The sequence below is a fragment of the Octopus sinensis genome, linkage group LG27 (genome assembly GCF_006345805.1).
Source record: "Octopus sinensis linkage group LG27, ASM634580v1, whole genome shotgun sequence".
Lineage (NCBI taxonomy): Eukaryota > Metazoa > Mollusca > Cephalopoda > Octopoda > Octopodidae > Octopus > Octopus sinensis.
Genome location: NC_043023.1, coordinates 9,991,362 through 10,012,426, shown reverse-complemented (window position 1 = coordinate 10,012,426; position 21,065 = coordinate 9,991,362). Strand labels below are relative to the sequence as shown.

The 21,065-nt window shown below is 38.3% G+C and overlaps 1 protein-coding gene and 1 long non-coding RNA gene across 4 annotated transcripts; one reads left to right on the top strand and one right to left on the bottom strand.

Moving 5' to 3' along the window:
* Positions 1-1,225: 1,225 nt before the first annotated feature.
* LOC118768194 (zinc finger protein 271-like) lies at positions 1,226-20,025 on the top strand. 3 transcript variants are annotated; one of them, XM_036514236.1, is made up of 2 exons: positions 1,226-1,427; positions 18,750-20,025. In XM_036514236.1, the coding sequence occupies exons 1-2, from the start codon at positions 1,313-1,315 to the stop codon at positions 19,853-19,855; spliced, it is 1,221 nt and encodes a 406-aa protein (XP_036370129.1). In that variant the 5' UTR covers positions 1,226-1,312; the 3' UTR covers positions 19,856-20,025. The 3 variants fall into 3 exon arrangements, with proteins under 3 accessions (XP_036370129.1, XP_036370127.1, XP_036370128.1); XM_036514234.1 differs by lacking the exon at positions 1,226-1,427 and adding an exon at positions 14,667-14,904 and having other exon boundaries at positions 18,192-20,025; XM_036514235.1 differs by lacking the exon at positions 1,226-1,427 and adding an exon at positions 14,667-14,904 and having other exon boundaries at positions 18,174-20,025.
* LOC118768240 lies at positions 10,733-14,329 on the bottom strand. Its single transcript, XR_005004069.1, has 2 exons — positions 14,257-14,329; positions 10,733-11,103 (listed from the first exon to the last, which is right to left on the bottom strand). It is a non-coding gene; the product is annotated as an uncharacterized LOC118768240 (long non-coding RNA).
* Positions 20,026-21,065: the final 1,040 nt, after the last annotated feature.

Here is a 21,065-nt window from a genome sequence, read left to right as displayed (position 1 = left end):
TTTTTGGATCTTTTCCTTTTGAACGGCAGTTTTCAACACAATTTCTAGTTAACTAAACACGTTTAAACTTCGTATACTGGTAGAATGTGTCAAAATAAAACATTTTTTTCTCTTGGCTTTCTTGATAAATTTGTAATTCGTTTGTTCAACATAGTTTAATTTTTCGAATTTTAACCAATCCTATGCTCTCTTTTGAGCTAAAATCATTTGCTGCGTCTAAAACTGAGACAACATCCTGTAACTAACCCTCTCCCTCCCCCTAACCCTAACCCTAAATTTTTTTTTCTTAATTGTTAATTAATTTAATTGTTACGCGTGTAAAAAAAACTAAAGCAATGGAAAATAATTTAAACAATTAACATACAAAATAATTCTATAATTTTATACACACGCTTTCTGTAACACACGCTTTCTGTATATGTACGGAAAGCGTGTGTATAAAAATTATAGAATTATTTTGTATGTTAATTGTTTAAATTATTTTCCATTGCTTTAGTTTTTTTTACACGCGTAACAATTAAATTAATTTAACAATTAAGAAAAAAAAATTTAGGGTTAGGTTTTGGGGGAGGGTGAGGGTTAGGGTTAGTTACAGGATGTTGTCTCAGTTTTTAGACGCAGCAAATGATTTCAGCTCAAATAGAGGCGATTCATTGGTTAAAATTCGAAAAATGAAACTGCGTTAAACAAGCGAATTACAAATTTATCAAGAAAGCCAAGTAGAAATAATGTTTTCTTTTGACACAGTCTACCAGTATATGAAGTTTTAAAGTGTTTAGTTAACTAGAAATTGTGTTGAAATCTGGCCTTCAAAAGGAAAATATCCCACAAGCTGCTTTCAGTTTTGATCTAACAAATCCACTCACAAGGTTCTGGTTGTTCTGGGTCTAAATTAGAAGACACTCAAGGTGCCATGCAGTGGGACTGAACCTGAAACCACGTGACCAGAAAGGGAACTTCTTAACCACATAACCATTTCTGTGTCTATATTATTATTATAGAAAAGTAATATAATGTCCACTGTTGTGTCTCTGCTGTTTAAGTATCTTCTATATCTTACCATTTTCTTTCTCTTTTATTTCAGAATATCAGATGACATTGGCATAATGATCATTTCTCCATCAGGCCCTTTATCGATACTAGGGTCATAATTATGGGTGACAATTTCATATGACACGGCTAGAAAAAACTGCCGTTCAAACAGAACAGATCCGATATTTGTAACAAATATAACATATAAGCAAAAACAAGAAAGCTATGTGAATATTGTGATGAGAAATTAATGTGAAGGTCATAAAAAGGGTAAATTATAATGGAAGAGATGCTGAATGCGATAACAGATTCACCATTTCTGTGTGACATTTGTAATAAAGTATTCTCTCATCAACAGGAGTTAACTATCCATAAAATTATTCATGCAACACAGAAACCGTTTCTCTGCAAAATCTGTGGCATATCATTCGTCCAGGAAGAGAACTTAGTTTCTCACAGCCGTATTCATTCAGGAGAGAAGCCATACCATTGCGACACATGTGGAAAGTCGTTCTCTCTGAAAGGTGCCTTAGCTAGACACAAACGACTTTGTTGTGATATCTGTGGTAAATCCTTCTCCAATTCTGTCCAATTAACTAAACACAGACCCATTCATAAAGGGGAGAAGCGATATTGTTGTAACATCTGTCGGGCAGAGTTCTCTCAAAGGCAACACTTACGAACTCATAAGCGTATTCATACAGGAGAGAAGCCATATGTCTGTGATATCTGTGGTATGTCATTCTCTCAAAGTTATCAATTAAGGAGTCACATAGAACTCACTCAAAAGAGAACCCTACGGCTGTGTTACCTGTGGTAAATCATTCTGTGAAATTGGCCTTCTAATGAACACCAGTGTACTGATACAGAAAAACCATATCGTTGTGACATCTGTGACAGATCGTTTTCTGATTCTTGCCTATTAATTAGTCACAAACATATTCATACAGGAGAGAAGCCATATGTCTGTGATATCTGTGGTATATCATTCTCTCAAAGTTATCAATTAAGGAGTCACATAGAAACTCACTCAAAAGAGAAACCCTACGGCTGTGTTACCTGTGGTAAATCATTCTGTGAAATTGGCCTTCTAAATGAACACCAGTGTACTGATACAGAAAAACCATATCGTTGTGACATCTGTGACAGATCGTTTTCTGATTCTCGCCTATTAATTAGTCACAAATGTATTCATACAGGAGAGAAGCCATTTCATTGTGATATTTGTGGTTTATTGTTTTCTCAGGAACATCATTTCAAAATTCACGAATCCACTCATAGTGGAGAGATGCCATACCAATGCAATATCTGTTATGAATCATTTTTTCAAGCAAGTGATTTAAGAAGACACAAAGATACCCACCCAGAAGAGAAACCGTTTCATTGTGATATCTGTGATAAGCCATTCTCTTTGAAAAGTTTAAAATTTCAGAAATCAGATCATACATTTGAGAGGCCATATTACTGTGATGTCTGTGGAAAATCATTCTCTCAAAAAGGTAACTTACATGTACACAAACGGATTCATACAGGGGAGAAGACATATCATTGCAATACCTGTGGTGAATCATTCTTATATAAATATCAGTTGACAGGACACGAATATCGTCACATACAGGAAACTTCATCGCAAATATCACTGTGACCGACCAGGCTATCAGATGTTGCTACACATCGCTGTCACAATGCGCTTCGCATTGTTTTAGCCTTCAAATGACGCCACCCCGCTGGCTAAGTGAGCAGGCCAACAGAAGAAAGAGAGAGAGAAAGTTGTGGTGAAAGAGTACAGCAGGGATCGCCACCCCCACCTGCAGGAGCCTCATGGAGCTTTAGGTGTTTTCGCTCAATAAACACTCACAACGACCGGTCTGGGAATTGAAACCGCAATCCTACAACCACGAGTCTGCTGCCCTAACCACTGGGCTATATATATATCATCATCATCTTCACGTGACCGACCAGGCTATCAGATGTTGCTACACATCGCTGGTCACAATGCGCTTCGCATTGTTTTAGCCTTCAAATGACGCCACCACCCCGTGGCTAAGTGAGCAGGCCAACAGAAGAAAGAGAGAGAGAAAGTTGCGGCAAAAGAGTACAGTAGGGATCGCCACCCCCACCTGCCGGAGCCTTGTGGAGCTTTAGGTGTTTTCGCTCAATAAACACTCACAACGCCCGGTCTGGGAATCGAAATCGCGATCCTACAACCGTGAGTCCACTGCCCTAATCACTGGGCTATATATATATTTCGTTACTACCCACAAGGGGCTAAACATAGAGGGGACAAACAAGGACAGACAGAGTGATTAAGTTGATTACATCGACCCCAGTGCGTAACTGGTACTTGATTTATCGACCCCGAAAGGATGAAAGGCAAAGTCGACCTTGGCGGAATTTGAACTCGGAACGTAACGACAGACGAAATACCACTAAGCATTTCGCCCGGCGTGCTAACGTTTCTGCCAGCTCATCGCCTTCAGTGTTTTTAGGTGTTTTTGCTCAATAAACACTCACAACGACCGGTCTGGGAATTGAAACCATGATCCTACAACTGCGAGTCTGCTACCCTAACCATTGGGCCATTGCGCCCTCACACCACTGTGATCCCTCTCTCTCTTTCGGAGAGGCACAAGCACCTACACGCACATATACACACACGGCAGTAACTTCCGCCTGCCGAATTCAATCACAAAGCTTCGGTCGACTCGGGGCTACAGTAGAAGACACTTGCCCAAAGTGCCACGCAGTGGGACTGAACCCGAAACCACATAGCTAGGATGCAAGCTCCCTAACCACACAGCCATGCCCGACTTCTGGTAAATGATTTTTTTCAGAAGTATACTTCATAAGATGTAACAAGCTAAGTAAAATCTTTGTTTTCCACCATACAGGTGTGTCCTTTCAGGTGTAAGTGCCACATAGAAAGCACCTGAGCTGGTGCTGTGTAAACACACCTGTAAAGGAACTGTCTGGAACAGGTTGGGTCTTTTGCCCTGTTTGGGTGCAACACAATTTCCTTCTTTGTTTCCAAAAACTACCGGCGTCAGGAACAAGAAGCAACCTTAGAAAATATGACACTTTATTTCGTTATTTACATAAAGAAGACACGTTGGTAAATTGGTAACCACTTGGTGTAGGTACAGCAAGACTGAAGTTGAACATTTGTAAAGATAAACCTCACAACTCCAGCAGCAACAGAGCCGGTCACATCCCAAGTGTCGGGGACAGGAGAATAGGCTGATAACACGTTGAAACACGAGACTCGGGGTCACCACTGTAAAGGAACTGTCTGGAACAGGTTGGGTCTTTTGCCCTGTTTGGGTGCAACACAATTTCCTTCTTTGTTTCCAAAAACTACCGGCGTCAGGAACAAGAAAGCAACCTTAGAAAATATGACACTTTATTTCGTTATTTACATAAAGAAGACACATTGGTAAATTGGTAACCACTTGGTGTAGGTACAGCAAGACTGAAGTTAAATATTTGTAAAGATAAACCTCACAAAAACTCCAGCAGCAACAGAGCCGGTCACATCCCAAGTGTCTGAGACAGGAGAATAGGCTTATAACACGTTGAAACACGTCTTCTCTCTTCAACGAACGTCATACACCCATGTCATAACAAACATTTGGAGTGTAAACAGCTCCATGTCAAACCGTATCCAGCCCATGGCAGTATGGAAAGCGGATGCTGAATGATGAGGATGATGATGATAATGATAGTGAAAGTACAAAAAAAAATAAATAAAAGATATTATCTAGACCGAGATATTGTATCATTCTTCCCACAGCAGTGACTGAGAACACCTTTGAGCATCTTTTTCAGTTTGATTAACAATATTCAGCTAATTACTAGCAATTAAAGAAAAAACAAAAAAAAACAACAACCAAAAACAAAAAAACAAAAAAACAAAACAAAAACAAGCCAGATCTAGATTAGACTTTTATCTCTCATCTCTGAAGATGGAGGCTGGATCTGTCCAAAGTTTATTTACTTCCATTACTGATTGCATATTTTGGTGAACGCAGTGGAGTAACTCCAAGCCCCCAGAAAGGGCAATTGAACTTATAACACTGTACCTTCTCCCCTTTAATTTTCTATCTTTGTACTGTAAGTTTGCTCTGTTGGTACAGAAATATCTAAATGTTTATACTTAAATATTCATTGTCTGAAATTTTCCAGTTCTTTCTTTCCCACTATTTACATATATGCATGCATTTATATTTTGTATATCAAACCCAAACAGTTTTGTTTGTTTATAAGCATCATTCTCTCTCTCTCTCTCTATATATATATATATATATATATATATTTACTTGGAACGCTTGGCGTTTGATCATGTAATAATATGATGATAATGATAATAATAATAATAATAAAATATATATATATATAGTTGTGCTAATTCTCCTTGGGAACAATTCTTGGTGGTTGAGACCATTGCGGATCTATTTCTAGCGCTAGAGCGACCACATAGTGGACACTCTCTTATATTTGTGTATTAATTTTTACTGTATCCCAGGTTTTTATGCGCTAAACCACTTGGTGTTAAATTGATGTTATTATTAAATTAATATCCAATTTTTTCACTCTTATTTTTTATTATATATATATATATATATATATATATATATATATCTATACAATATGTTACATTACTCGGTAGTCAAGATAAAACTCTGAGTTTCAGATGCCGAAGTGGAAATCCACAACACCATCTCTTCGGTTATCTGGCTAACTCTGAGTTTCAGATGCCGAAGTGGAAATCCACAACACCATCTCTTCGGTTATCTGGCTATTTAGAAAATAGCCAGATAACCGAAGAGATGGTGTTGTGGATTTCCACTTCGGCATCTGAAACTCAGAGTTTTATCTTGACTACCGAGTAAAGTAACATATTGTATAGATAAATTTCCTCTATTTACATAATATTGAGGTCTCTTTCTTTCTTTTGTTATCTTACCGTTTTATCAATATATATATATATATATATATATATATATAAAAGTTTATAAGTATGAATTAATGATTAAAAAAAATTTTTAATTTTAACTTTAAATTTAAATTTTGAATTTTATATTTAATATATTTTGTATATTATATTAATTAATTTTATTTCTATGTTTTGGTTTATGTTTTTCACTGTTTGATTTGCCTAATAGTGGTTTTATCTCTAATTTAATATATATATATAATATATATATATATATATATATACTTACTTGGAACGCGTGGCATTCAATCATATAATATAAATCTCTCTCTATATAAACGGCAGTTTGTCTGTCTGCGTGTTTCTGTGTGTCTGTCAGGTTGTACCCTCACCCTAACCACAGCTTTCAACCGATTCTGATGAAACTTGACACACACATAGCCCAATGTCATAATTCAAAACTAACGCAGCGAAAATTTTGAAAAGTTCCCCCAGTTCTGAAAAAAATCGATAAATTCGACATGGGGTCGAGAATCAGAAACAAAAACCACAGACCGTCTAGGGGACGCAACTCCACCTTTTTTAACTCAAAAAAATTTACCATAATTTTTTTTCCATTTTTTTGCTATTTTTTGGCTATAACTCTCTAAAAATGCTTTATAGTTATTTCCCTTACAAACCTGAGCAACGCCGGGCGATACTGCTAGTAATATATAATATATGCATATATACAGACATATATGTACCGCCATGTTGATTCGTTAGCTACTGCATGCATTTTTTTTCTCTCCTTCTTTCTGTGTTTTTTTTCTCTCTGTGTATCTTTCTGTTGAAGAGCGTAGGCTCGAAACGTTAAAGACTTGTTTTATTTATATTTCCTGAGCGCCATACTAATACAATTGTTCGTTTGTTTTCCACCTGCCTTCGTCTTTTGTCTATTTTCATAAAGCTTCCCGTTATATACAGACATGCTTATATGGGTACAGGACATAAAAAAATACCTTGAACACAATGAGAAACGAAAACATAAAAACAAACTTTTTTTGAACAACGAAAAAACCCCAGAGAAACGAGACATACAACATAAAACACACACACACACACATGAATATATGTATGTACTAGCAGTATCGCCCGGCGTTGCTCGGGTTGTAAGGGAAATAACTATAAAGCATTTTTAGAGAGTTATAGCCAAAAAATAGCAAAAAAATGGAAAAAAATGATGGTAAATTTGTTTTTGAGATTTAAAAAAGGTAGAGTTGCGTCCCCTAGACAGTTTGTGGTTCGTATTCCTGATTCTCGACCCCATGTCGAATTTATCGATTTTTTTCAGAACTGGGGGAACTTTTCAAAATTTTCGCTGCGTTAGTTTTGAATTATGACATTGGGCTATGCGTGTGTCAAGTTTCATCAGAATCGGTTGAAAGCCATGGTTAGGGTGAGGGTACAAGCAAACAGACACACAGAAACACGCACAGACAAACTGCCGTTTATATAGAGAGAGATTAATATAACCAGTGATTAGGGCAGCAGACTCGCAGTTTTGATTCCCAGTTGTGTATGTTTATTGAGCGAAAACACCTAAAAGCTCCACGAGGCTCCGGCAGGGGGTGGTGATCCCTGCTGTACTCTTTCACCACTCTTTCTTCTGTTGGCCTGCTCGCTTAGCCAGCGGGGTGGTGTCATTCAAAGGCTAAAACAATGTGAACGCATTGTGACCAGCGATGTGTAACTACATCTGATGGACTGGTCGGTCACGTGATATATATATATATATATATGTATATATATATATAATATATATATATATAATATATATATATATATATACATATATATATATATACGTTTATATATTTGTTTTGCAAGATTTTTGATGTGAAATCGTGTGTTGAAACAGATATTGTTGTATTTCAGAATGGTCATTTTGCCAGTTTAGCCAATAAAAACACATGCACCATATATTTGGTGTTTCTTTGCTTCAGTGTTATTTATTTTTTACATTAATCCTAATCTTATTTCGGCCAGAGTTCTTTCGTCACACTTCTGTGACCGCATCAGTGGTCCTTTGCTTTCATCTTTCTTATTTGTGTGTCTCTCCTTACTAACGGTCAGCCATTTTGTGTTTTGTATTCCTGTGATGACCAACTTTCACTCACTCTTTCTTCCTGTTTCTTGAATAATGCTGCGATGGACTGGCATCCCGTCCAGCTGAGGGGAACACATATGCCATGGAAACAGGGCCCATGAGCTTGGCTAGGCTTGAAAAGGGTGCATAAATAAATAAAAATAAAACTATATGAAGGGTATGTGTGTCTGTGGAGTACTCAGTCAGTTGCATGTTAATTAGACAAGCAGGCCGTTCTGTTGATTGAGTGTTGTTAAGCTACTACTTTGAGAGAATGATGTACCACAGATATCACAATGATATGGCTTTTCTCCTGTATGTGTAGGTTTGTGTTGAGTCAAGTGACTCCTTTGACAGAATGATTTATCACAGATATCACAATGATGTAGCTTCAGTCCTATATAAATGAGCTTTACTTTAGTAATTGATCAGTTTCAGTGAAGGATTCATCACAGATCTCAGTGATAACGTTTTTCCCTTGTGTGAGTGTTTGTGAGTAGTTAATGTAATTCATGAGATAAAGATTTATCTCATGAACACCACGGATGTCACAATATTCTTTCACCCCTGTATGAATATGCTTGAGTTTAGTTAAGTGACCAGGTCCAGCAGATGATTCACCATAGACATCACAGTGATAAAGTTTGGTTCCTTGTATGAATAGTTAATATATATGCATGAAAGAAACCAGAAATATTAAATTTCTAAATATCTCATAGAGATATGTACGGTGGTTGGGCGATAGAGTGGATGTGTACTGTCAACTGTACGTGACAGTCCTGTAAGGGAATTACACTACCGCTGTTTAGCTCTAGGAAGCACCGACGCTTCCTGTCGGCCTTGACACATTTCCTGTGTCCTTATAGATCTACCACAAATGTCAGTGTGATAAGGTTTTACTCCTGTTTCAATGTATTTGTGTTAAGTTAATTGGCTTCCATTAAACCTTTCGTTACTGTATTTATTTTGAGATGCTCTGTATTTCTTTCAATTAATTTTAAATATAACAAAGAATTTAGTAAAATAACTTAGTTATCATTAAGCTAGTGTTAGGAACATAAATTGTGACTAAGGTTTGGTGGGAGATTTTAATTCAAAACTTATGAAAACAAGACATTTGTACTCAGAGCCAGAGGTGGTTTCAGCCGGGTTGGTATCAAAAGGGTTAAAGATTAATTAATCTAATATTGCAGTGACGTAATGGCCCTCCTTTATGAATAAGTTTGGGTCTAGTTAAGTCACCATTTTCAGAGAAAGACCAACCACAGACATTGTAGTGATATAACTTTCATCCTGTATGAATGTGCTTGTGTTTACTCAAACCGCTACTTTGAGAGAATGATTTATCACAGATATCACAGCGATATGGTTTCTCAACAGCATGGAGGCCCTTGTGTTGGGTCAAGCAACAGACATTAGACAATGCTTTACCACATGCATGGCCACAGTCAAATAATATTGATCTTTTGTATGAGTATTTTTATGAGAAGTTAGGGCACTTTTGAGAAAGACTTACCACAGATATCACAATGATATGGTTTTTCCCCTGTATGAGTGCGTTTGTGTATAGTTAAACCAGTATTTTGAGAGAATGATTTCCCACAGATATCACAGTGATATGGCTTCTCTCCTGTATGAAGATATTCGTGCTAAGTTAAGCAAATTTTTTGAGAGAATGATTTCTCACAGATGTCACATTGATAAGGCTTCTCCCCTGTATGGACGCATTTGTGTCTTTTTAAGTCGTTACCTTTAAAGAACGATTTACCGCAGATATCACAGTGATGTTGTTTTTCTCCTGCACGAATGTGCATGAGTTTAGCAAAACTGTCACCGCGGGAGAATGGTTTATCAGAATGGTATGAGTCTTCCATTGTATGAATAAGTTTGTGTCTAGTTAAGGAACTATTAACAGCGAATGATTTACCGCAGACATCACAGACATATGGCTTTTCTCCTGTATGAATTCGTATGTGGTAAGTTAATTTATCACTTTGATTAAATGATTTACCACAGACATCACAGTGATACGGCTTCTCTCCTGTATGAATGGATTTGTGTTTAGACAAGTTGCTACTGTGAGAGAATGATTTACCACAGATATCACACTGATATGGTTTTTCCCCTGTGTGTACAACCTTATGTTTAGTAAGGCTGCTACTTGTAGAAAAGGATTTACCACAGATGTCACAATGGTGTGCTTTTTTACCCTTTTCATTCTTTACATCCTCAGAAAAGTCTGTCTTCAGTATTTCACTTTTAACCTCATTCTCACTTGACTCATTTTCCATAATTTTCCTTTTCCTACAACAACATACAAACGATTCTCTTTTTGGTTTTATATTTTACTAGCAGTATCGCCTGGCGTTGCTCGGGTTTGTAAGGGAAATAACTATATAAGCATTTTTAGAGAGTTATAGCCAAAAAATAGCAAAAAAAAATGCATTAAAAATGGAAAAAAATGATGGTAAATTATTTTTAAAATCGTAGACTCATCGTAGACACGCGCTAATACCCAGAAGGGCTCGATATGAATCACGACTATAAGATATTTGGTTAAACTGCACCGCAAATTTTGGGAGTAGTTAGGAATCTAAATCGTAGGAGACAGACACACAACTTCACTTTTATATATAAAGATTCCTCCCCAAATCTTCTCGATATTAAATCTCCCTCAACTCTGACCTTTGGTGATATCTGAAGATGCTGCAAACCTTTTTATAAATTCTTCCAATTTCAAAATAAGTATGAGAAATGATTTCGTATAAATCATATGAAATGGAAAAGAGAAATTAGGATCCAAAATCAGTTTGTGAACTTTTCAGGAATTGAAGACAATTGCTGATATTTATCTCAGTTCTAAAGAGATGTTACCAGGAAGTCACCATGGATTTAGATAAACAGTGTTGTTCTATATATGGTCTTTATAAAGATTTTTCTTTGGTTCTTCTAAGAAGATGGATGTTGACAATGTCTCTGACGGAAACAATTCTTTGCTGTTTCTGATGTTCTGAAATGATAGAGAAACAAGAATATAAGATATTGAGGATACATAGGCGTAGGAGTGGCTGTGTGGTAAGTAGCTTGCTTACCAACCACATGGTTCCGGGTTCAGTCCCACTGCATGGCACCTTGGGCAAGTGTCTTCTACTATAGCCTCGGGCCGACCAATGCCTTGTGAGTGGATTTGGTAGACGGAAACTGAAAGAAGCCCGTCGTATATATGTATATATATATATGTGTGTGTGTGTGTGTGTTTGTCCCCCCAACATCTCTTGACAACTGATGCTGGTGTGTTTACGTCCCCGTCACTTAGCGGTTCGGCAAAAGAGACCGATAGAATAAGAACTTGGCTTACAAAAGAATAAGTCCTGGGGTCGATTTGATTGACTAAAGGCGGTGCTCCAGCATGTCCACAGTGAAATGGCAGGAACAAGTAAAAGAATAAAAATGAAAAAAAAAAGAGTATACTTAAAATGCAAAGATACAACAGAGGAAATTTTGCAGCATTTCGATAAAGAAAAACTACAGATATAAGCACTTTACTTGAATAAATGAACTTACCCAACGCTCTTTACATTTTGGCATTTTTGAAGATGTGTGTGTGTGTTTATTAAAGTGAAGAGGAAAAAACACCATTCAGTCATGGAGTTGTACCTAGAAAGTCACCGTCCAAGGCACAAGTCCAGGCAAAGTTGTTTTATTGCCCATGCATACCACCCTTCCCACTCTCCATGCCACTGATGTTATCCGTGGGACAGACAAAGGCCAATACAGCTTGGTACCAGTGACATAACTCATTTCTACAGCTGAGTGAACTGAAGCAACGTGAAATAAAGTGTCTTGCTCAAGAGCACAACACACAAACGTTAGCATACCGGGCGAAATGTAGAGGTCAACTTTGCCTTTCATCCTTTCGGGGTCGATTAAATAAGTACCAGTTACGCACTGGGGTCGATATAATCGACTTAATTCGTCTGTCTGTCCTTGTTTGTCCCCTCTATGTTTAGCCCCTTTTGGGTAGTAAAGAAATAAGAAACGTTAGCACACCGGGCGAAATGTTTAGAGGTCAACTTTGCCTTTCATCCTTTCGGGGTCGATTAAATAAGTACCAGTTACGCACTGGGGTCGATATAATCGACTTAATTCGTCTGTCTGTCCTTGTTTGTCCCCTCTATGTTTAGCCCCTTTTGGGTAGTAAAGAAATAAGAAACGTTAGCACACCGGGCGAAATGTTTAGAGGTCAACTTTGCCTTTCATCCTTTCGGGGTCGATTAAATAAGTACCAGTTACGCACTGGGGTCGATATAATCGACTTAATTCGTCTGTCTGTCCTTGTTTGTCCCCTCTATGTTTAGCCCCTTTTGGGTAGTAAAGAAATAAGAAACTTAGCACACCGGGCGAAATGTTTAGAGGTCAACTTGCCTTTCATCCTTTCGGGGTCGATTAAATAAGTACCAGTTACGCACTGGGGTCGATATAATCGACTTAATTCGTCTGTCTGTCCTTGTTTGTCCCCTCTATGTTTAGCCCCTTTTGGGTAGTAAAGAATAAGAAACGTTAGCACACCGGGCGAAATGTTTAGAGGTCAACTTTGCCTTTCATCCTTTCGGGTCGATTAATAAGTACCAGTTACGCACTGGGGTCGATATAATCGACTTATTCTCTGTCTGTCCTTGTTTGTCCCCTCTATGTTTAGCCCCTTTTGGGTAGTAAAGAAATAAGAAACGTTAGCACACACGGCGAAATGTTTAGAGGTCAACTTTGCCTTTCATCCTTTCGGGGTCGATTAAATAAGTACCAGTTACGCACTGGGGTCGATATAATCGACTTAATTCGTCTGTCTGTCCTTGTTTGTCCCCTCTATGTTTAGCCCCTTTTGGGTAGTAAAGAATAAGAAACGTTAGCACGCCGGGTGAAATGCTTAGTGGTATCTCGTCTGCCGTTACGTTGTGAGTTCAAATTCCGCCGAGGTCGACTTTGCCTTTCATCCTTTCGGGGTCGATTAAATAAGTACCAGTTACGCACTGGGATCGATATAATCAACTTAATCCGTTTGTCTGTCCTTGTTTGTCCCCTCTGTGTTTAACCCCTTGTGGGTAGTAAAGAAATAAGTATCTCGTCTGCCGCTACGTTCTGAGTTCAAATTCCGCCAAGGTCGACTTTGCCTTTCATCCTTTCAGGTTGACAAATTAAGTACCAGTAACCCACTGGGGTCGATATAATCGACTTAATCCATCTGTCTGTCTGTCCTTGTTTGTCCCCTCTATGTTTAGCCCCTTGTGGACCATAAAGAAATAAGAAACGTTAGCATACCGGGTGAAATGCTTAGCAGTATCTCGTCTGCCGTTACGTTCTGAGTTCAAATTCGGCCGAGATCGACTTCGCCTTTCATCTCTTTTCGGGCTCAGTAAATTAAGTACCAGCTGCGTACTGGGTCGATCTAATCGACTGGCTCCCTTCCCCAAATTTCGGGCCTTGTGCATAGAGTAGAAAATATTTTATATATACTCCTTACTCTTTTACTTGTTTCAGTCATTTAACTGCGGCCATGCTGGAGTACCGCCTTTAGTCGAGCAAATCGACCCCAATCTTTGTAAGCCTAGTACTTATTCTATCGGTCTCTTTTGCCGAACCGCTAAGTGACGGGGACATAAACACACCAGCATCGGTTGTCAAGCAATGCTAGGGGGACAAACACACACGCATATATATATATATACATATATACGACAGGCTTCTTTCAGTTTCCGTCTACCAAATCCACTCACAAGGCATTGGTCGGCCCGGGGCTATAGCAGAAGACACTCGCCCAAGATGCCACGCAGTGGGACTGAACCCGGAACCATGTGGTTGGCTAGCAAGCTACTTACCACACAGCCACTCCTGCGCCTATGTAATTTTATTTTAGTTACTTTTTCTTAACTATATTTCCATGTGTACCTTTTGGATTATTATTCATACCTGGTAATTAAGAGAATGATCTAGAATAATAAATATATGTTGTTGATTGTCTTGTATTTGATTAAATTTGTTTAATTATTAATTTCAGACAGTTTTGGACAATAGAATTAATATCGATCTCTGATTAGCAACATCAAAAGGTTTTCAATTCCCAAAGTACATCTTAGTTTTACTAAATAATATGTGTCATATATCTTACCTGTTATTGCTATATAAACCAGTGTTTTCAGTGAAATATCTTTAATTACACTAAATTCCATCTAATCGAGTTGGGCTAAAATTTGACAACAGAAAGCTATAAAAAACGACTCGGAAATACAAAGAACGAAATTTAATTAGCGTCTTCGTATCTACGCTACTAGATAAATGTTTATATGTCTTATATTCATGGAAATATCTGAAACATAAGAACACACTGTTAAATGTAGCAGAAATGCCCAAGTTTTGCTTGAAATGTAAAAAATAATGGAATTTTGAAATTTTCAAGGACTGTTTAGCATTTTTACTTCTTCGGAAGGTACAACAAAAATTTGCGTAACTCGCATATGGTTTTACAGTGAAGACGAACGAAATATTGATCTGGTTACAAATATTTTCGGACACACGCACACACACAAAAAAAATGTAACATCTTAGTTTAAACGCATTTCTCAAAAGGAAATATACAAAGAATGTGGATTCTATAAAAGACAGCTACCGGGTTCTTTCTTAGTACGTTTCGTTCTTTCGCGTCGGTTTTTTTATTAACATACTTCGTACATTGAAATGATGGCTAGACAAAGACTTGGAGACGTGAAACAGAAATCAGGAATTTATGGAGAAATGCAAGTCCTTTATCCAGTTCTGGGTAATTAACCACTCACTTAATTAATTAGTTTGATTGCAGAGAATAATGTAATCTTTACTGTATGTAACCTTTACTGTCTTCACTGAAGTATAGTAATAAGTGAATTATAATTTGATTAATTAATTAGTCCTGCGGGGTTATTACCTTGCTCATATGTAATCATAGTGGCTATGAAGCATCGATATACGAGCCACGGAATTGCCTTTACAGTAATGTTCGTCGCTAGGCTATGTAGGAATATGACCGTATGCGAGGAGGCTGGTGACATAGGTAATTAATCCTCACGGTCACATCCCTAACGAAATAGGATAAGCCATAATACAGTTTATACAGTTTAGGGCGGCGAACTGGCAGAAGCGTTAGCACGCCGGGCGAAATGCGTAGCCGTATTTCGTCTGTCGTTACGTCCTGAGTTCAAATTCCGCCGAGGTCGACTTTGCCTTTCATCCTTTCGGGGTCGATAAACGAAGTACCAGTTTCCCACTGGAGTCGATGTAATCGACTTAATTCCTTTGTCTGTCTTTGTTTGTCCCCTCTATGTTTAGCCCCTTGTGGGTAGTAAAGAAATAGGTATTTCGTCTGTCGTTACGTTCTGAGTTCAAATTCCGCCGAGGTCGACTTTGCCTTTCATCCTTTCGGGGTCGATAAATAAAGTACCAGTTTCCCACTGGGGTCGATGTAATCGACTTAATTCCTTTGTCTGCCCTTGTTTGTCCCCTCTGTGTTTAGCCCCTTGTGGGCAGTAAAGAAATAGGTATTTCGTCTGTCGTTACGTTCTGAGTTCAAATTCCGCCGAGGTCGACTTTGCCTTTCATCCTTTCGGGGTCGATAAATAAAGTACCAGTTTCCCACTGGAGTCGATGTAATCGACTTAATTCCTTTTTCTGTCCTTGTTTGTCCCCTCTATGTTTAGCCCCTTGTGGGCAGTAAAGAAATACATAATACAATTTATACAAAACACTGGTACGGCTTGTTCGTCATTCATTTATATTCTGTTTTGTATAAATTGTATTATGGCTTATCCTATTCCGTTAGGGATGCGACCGCGAGGCTTAGCTATGTCACACGGTACCAATTGTAACATGATGAGAGATCGGACACCCCTCCAGGGTTCCTGAACTCTCATCCTGTTACAGCTATTTCTGAAATAAGTTATCACTAGAATGTACTATACTGCTACAAGTAGGTATCTGTGGATACAACATAATGAGGGAGATCTATTAATAAAATTAAAGGATCTCACCAGGTCGCTTTGAGAAATTATGGGATATCACTGTCGTTATTTCCTGTTGATTTTATTTTATATTTTGGACCTTTTCGGTTTGACCGGCAGTTTTTTAAAATAATTTCCACGTAACTAAACACTTTTAAACTTCGTATACTGGTAGAATATGTTTATAAAACATCTTTTTCTCTTGGCTTTATTTAGAAAATTCTATAGTTTGTAAGATATTTGGATCTTTTCGGTTTGACCGGCAGTTTTTTAAAATAATTTCCACGTAACTAAACACTTTTAAACTTCGTATACTGGTAGAATGTGTTTATAAAACATCTTTTTCTCTCGGGCTTTATTGAGAAAATTCTATATGTTTGTAAGATATTTGTTGTTGTTTTTTCTTCAATTTCTGCAATTTCAACCAATCAATGACGTCTATTGAGGTGAAAACATTCTGTGCCGTACGAATATGTCCCTCGTTTAAGAAACAGATTGGGTTTATTTACATTTGTGAAGAAAAAAGATATCCTTCCCCCACCCCTAACCCTAACCCTAAAACAGATTGAAATGCAATGGATCGATACTAGGGTCATAATTATGGGTGACAGTTTCATATGACACTGCTAGAAAAAACAGCCGTTCAAACCGAAAAGATCCCAAGTAGGTATCTGTGGATGCAACATAATGAGGGAGATCTATTAATAAAATTAAGGGATCTCATCTGGTCGCTTTAAGAAATTATGGGATATCACAGGTTATTTCCTGTCGATTTTATTTTATTCTTTTAAACGTCTAAATTGAATTTTAAGTACATAAGAAAACCATCCGAACGTGGCCGTCGCCAGTACTGCATCGACTGGCCTCCGTGCTGGTGGCACGTAACAAACACCATCCGAGTGTGGCTGTTCGCCAGCCTCGTCAGGCACCTGTGTCGGTGGCACATAAAAAGCACCCACTACACTCACGGAGTGGTTGGCGTTAGGAAGGGCATCCAGCTGTAGAAACATTGCCAGATCTGACTGGCCTGGTGCAGCCTTCGGGCTTCCCAGACCCCAGTTGAACCGTCCAACCCATGCTAGCATGGAAAGCGGACGTTAAACGATGATGATGATATTCAATAAATGAAGTGCTAGCTTTAAAAGTTTGACTGGCCTGTCTGTGTGGTTAAGAAGCTGGCTTTGCAACCATGTTGCTTCATGTTCAATCCCGGCGCATGGCACTTTGGCCAAGTGTCATCTGCCATAGCTCACTTGTGAGTGAATTTGGTAGACAGAAACCGTGCAAGTCCATCATTTATATGTTTGTGTGTGTCTTTGTTCTCCTGTCTTGCTGGACAACGGGTGTTGTCTTGCTTACATCCCTTAAGTTAGTGGCCGACTAAAAGGGACTGATAGAATAAGAACCAGGGTTCTATTTAAGAAGAGTGGTCCCGATATATAAATAGATATTTGTATTTTTCCCTTGTTTACAATTAACGGGGAAAAAATAGATAATGTTACCAGTTACTCTATTTATATATATATATATATATACACATATATATGTATGTGTATGTATATATATATATATGTACTTTTATTTGTTTCAGTCATTTGACTGAGGCCATGCTGGAGCACCACCTTTAGTTGAACAAATTGACTTATTCTTTGTAAGCCTAGTACTTATTCTATTTGTCCCTTTGTTCGAACCACTAAGTTACAGGGATGTAAGCACACCAACATCGGTTGTCAAGCTATGTTGGGGGGGGGGGACAAACACACATACGACAGGCTTCTTTCAGTTTTCGTCTGCCATATCCACTCACAAGGTTATAGCAAAAGACACTTGCCCAAGGTGCCACACAGTGGGACTGAACCCAGAACCATGTGGTCGGTAAGCAAGCTACTAACCACACAGCCACTCCTGCACCTACAGATAAAGATTATATGATGTAATTTTATTTACAAACTAAAAAGTAAATTTTAGGTTTTCAAGCAAAGGTTTATATCTATTGTTTATCTTTTCTATGTTTTTCTCTATTCTTTAGTTTATTATTGTTTCTCTCTTATTTCAGAATACCAAATGTCATCAGAATTTACAGAGTGTTTTAACCATGGATTTGCCATCATTTACCAAGATTAAAGAAATGGATATAATCCTGTTTCTATAAATCTCTGTGAGAGAGACTACTGTGAACTGCTTTCTCTGGCTGAGATTATTAACAAAATGTTGTTACTTCAATGCCTGGGATATATAAACTTGGATTACAAAGAGGTTTGCAGCATTTTCAGATGCTGACTTTGTTCACAATTGATGGAGATATAATAAAGCAAATATTTGTTAGGAATAAAGTTTATGAACATAAGGAAGAAAAATATCAGAAAAATTATGGAAAACAAATTGTGTGTTGACAATATTAAGTGTGAATCACAGTTTGACGGCAATGAGTCTCTTGATGAAATACCAAAAGATATAGGAAAACCGCTGTACTTTTGTGATATCTGTGGAAAGTCATTTTCTCAAAAAGGTAACCTGAATACACACAAATACATTCATACAGGACAGAAGCCATATCACTGTGATATCTGTGGAAAATCGTTTTCTCAAAAGGGTAACTTCAATATTCACAAATATATTCATACAGGAGAGAAACCATATCACTGTGATGTCTGTGGTAAATCGTTTTCTCAGAAAGGCAGCTTGACTATACACAAACGCATTCATACAGGAGAGAAACCATATCGCTGTGATATCTGTGATAAATCATTCTCAGAGACAGGTGGCTTAACAATACATAAACGAATTCATACAGGAGACAAACCGTATCACTGTGACATCTGTGATAAATCGTTTTCAGGCCACGGCAACTTAGCTATACACAAACGTATTCATACAGGAGAGAGACCGTACCCTTGTGATATCTGTGGTAAGTCTTTCTCCCAGAAAGAAAGCTTAATAATTCACAAGCATATTCATACTGGAGAGAAGCCGTTTCTCTGTGATATCTGTGGTAAATCATTCTCTCAAAGGAACAGCCTGACTGAACACAAACACATTCATACAGGGGAAAAACCATATGATTGCAATATCTGTGGGAAATCATTCTCTGTCGGAAGCCACTTAATTAGACACAAATCCATTCATACAGGGGAGAAACCATTTCATTGTGATGTCTGTGGGAAATCATTTTCTCAGAATGGTATCTTAACTACACACAAACGCATTCATACAGGAGAAAAACCTTATCGTTGTGAGATCTGTGGTAAATATTTCTCTCATAAGGGTAACTTAACTACGCATAAACGTATTCATTCGGGAGAGAAACCACATCAGTGTGATACCTCTGAGCAACCATTCCCTGAGAATGATAATCTGACTATACATGTTTATATTCATACAGAAGAGAAACCATATCACTGTGATGTGAATGATAAATCCTTCTCTCGTACGGACAACTTAACTATGCATAAACGTCTTTATACAGGAGATAAACCATATCACTGTGATATCTGTGGTAAATCTTTCTCTGGAAGCAGTGGGCTGACTAGACACAAACGCATTCATACAGAAGAGAGACCACATCACTGTGATATCTGTGATAAGTCATTCTCCCAAGTCGATCACCTAGCTACTCACAAACTCATTCATACAGGAGAGAAACCACATCACTGTGGTACCTGTGGTGAGTCATTCCCTCAAATAGGTCTCTTAACGAAACACAGACTCATTCATACAGAGGATAAACCTTGTGACTGATAACTGTGGTATATTATCCTCTCAAAAGCAACAACCTACTATCCACAATACATAATTGGCGGCGAGCTGGCAGAAACGTTAGCACACCGGGCGTAATGCTCAGCGGTATTTCGCCTGTCGCTACGTTCTGAGTTCAAATTTCGCCGAGGTCGACTTTGCCTTTCATCCTTTCGGGGTCGATAAATCAAGTACCAGTTACGCTCTGGGGTCGATGTAATCGACTTAATCCCTTTGTCTGTCCTTGTTTGTCCCCTCTATGTTTAGCCCCTTGTGGGCAGTAAAGAGATAGGTATTTCGTCTACCTTTATGTTTTGAGTTCAAATTCCGCCGAGGTCGACTTTGCCTTTCATCCTTTCGGGGTCGATAAATCAAGTACCAGTTACGCACTGGGGTCGATGTAATCGACTTAATCCGTTTGTCTGTCCTTGTTTGTCCCCTCTATGTTTAGCCCCTTGTGGGCAGTAAAGAGATATAATCCACATGCATAATTATATAAGCAAAGTCGACCTCCGCGGAATTAGAACGTGAAGACAGACAAAATCCACTAAGCACTTGAACCAGCGTACTAACGGTTTCTGCAAGCTCGCTAGACTGATGCATGCATTGAATATTGTAGAATAAAGAATAAGCAGGGCAGTGAGTTGGCAGAAACATTAGCGCACCGGGCGAGATGCTCAGTGGTATTTCGCCTGTCGCTACGTTCTGAGTTCAAATTCCGCCGAGGTCGACTTTGTCTTTCATCCTTTCAGGGTCGATAAATAAAGTACCAGTTTCTTACTGGGATCGATGTAATCGACTTAATCCCTTTGTCTGTCTTTGTTTGTCCCCTCTATGTTTAGCCCCTTGTGGGCAGTAAAGAGATATATCCACATACATAATTATACAGAAGAGTGACATGTAAATATTCATACAGGTGAGAAACCATATCATTGTGATGAAACCAGGCAGAAGACTGTACCACACCTGTGTGTTTGTTTTGCCATGGTTTTTATAGTTGGATGCCCTTCCTAAGCCCACCCTGAGTGTTTTTTATGTAGTACCGGCACAGGTGAGGTCAGTTTAGGCATGGTTTTTACAGAAGGGCATCCAGGTGTAAAAACCATGCCAAAACAGACACAGTAGTCAGGTGCAGTCTTCCTCCTGGCCAGCTCCTGTCAAACTGTCCAACCCATGCCAGCAATGGAGGCGGATGTTAAATGATGATGATTGA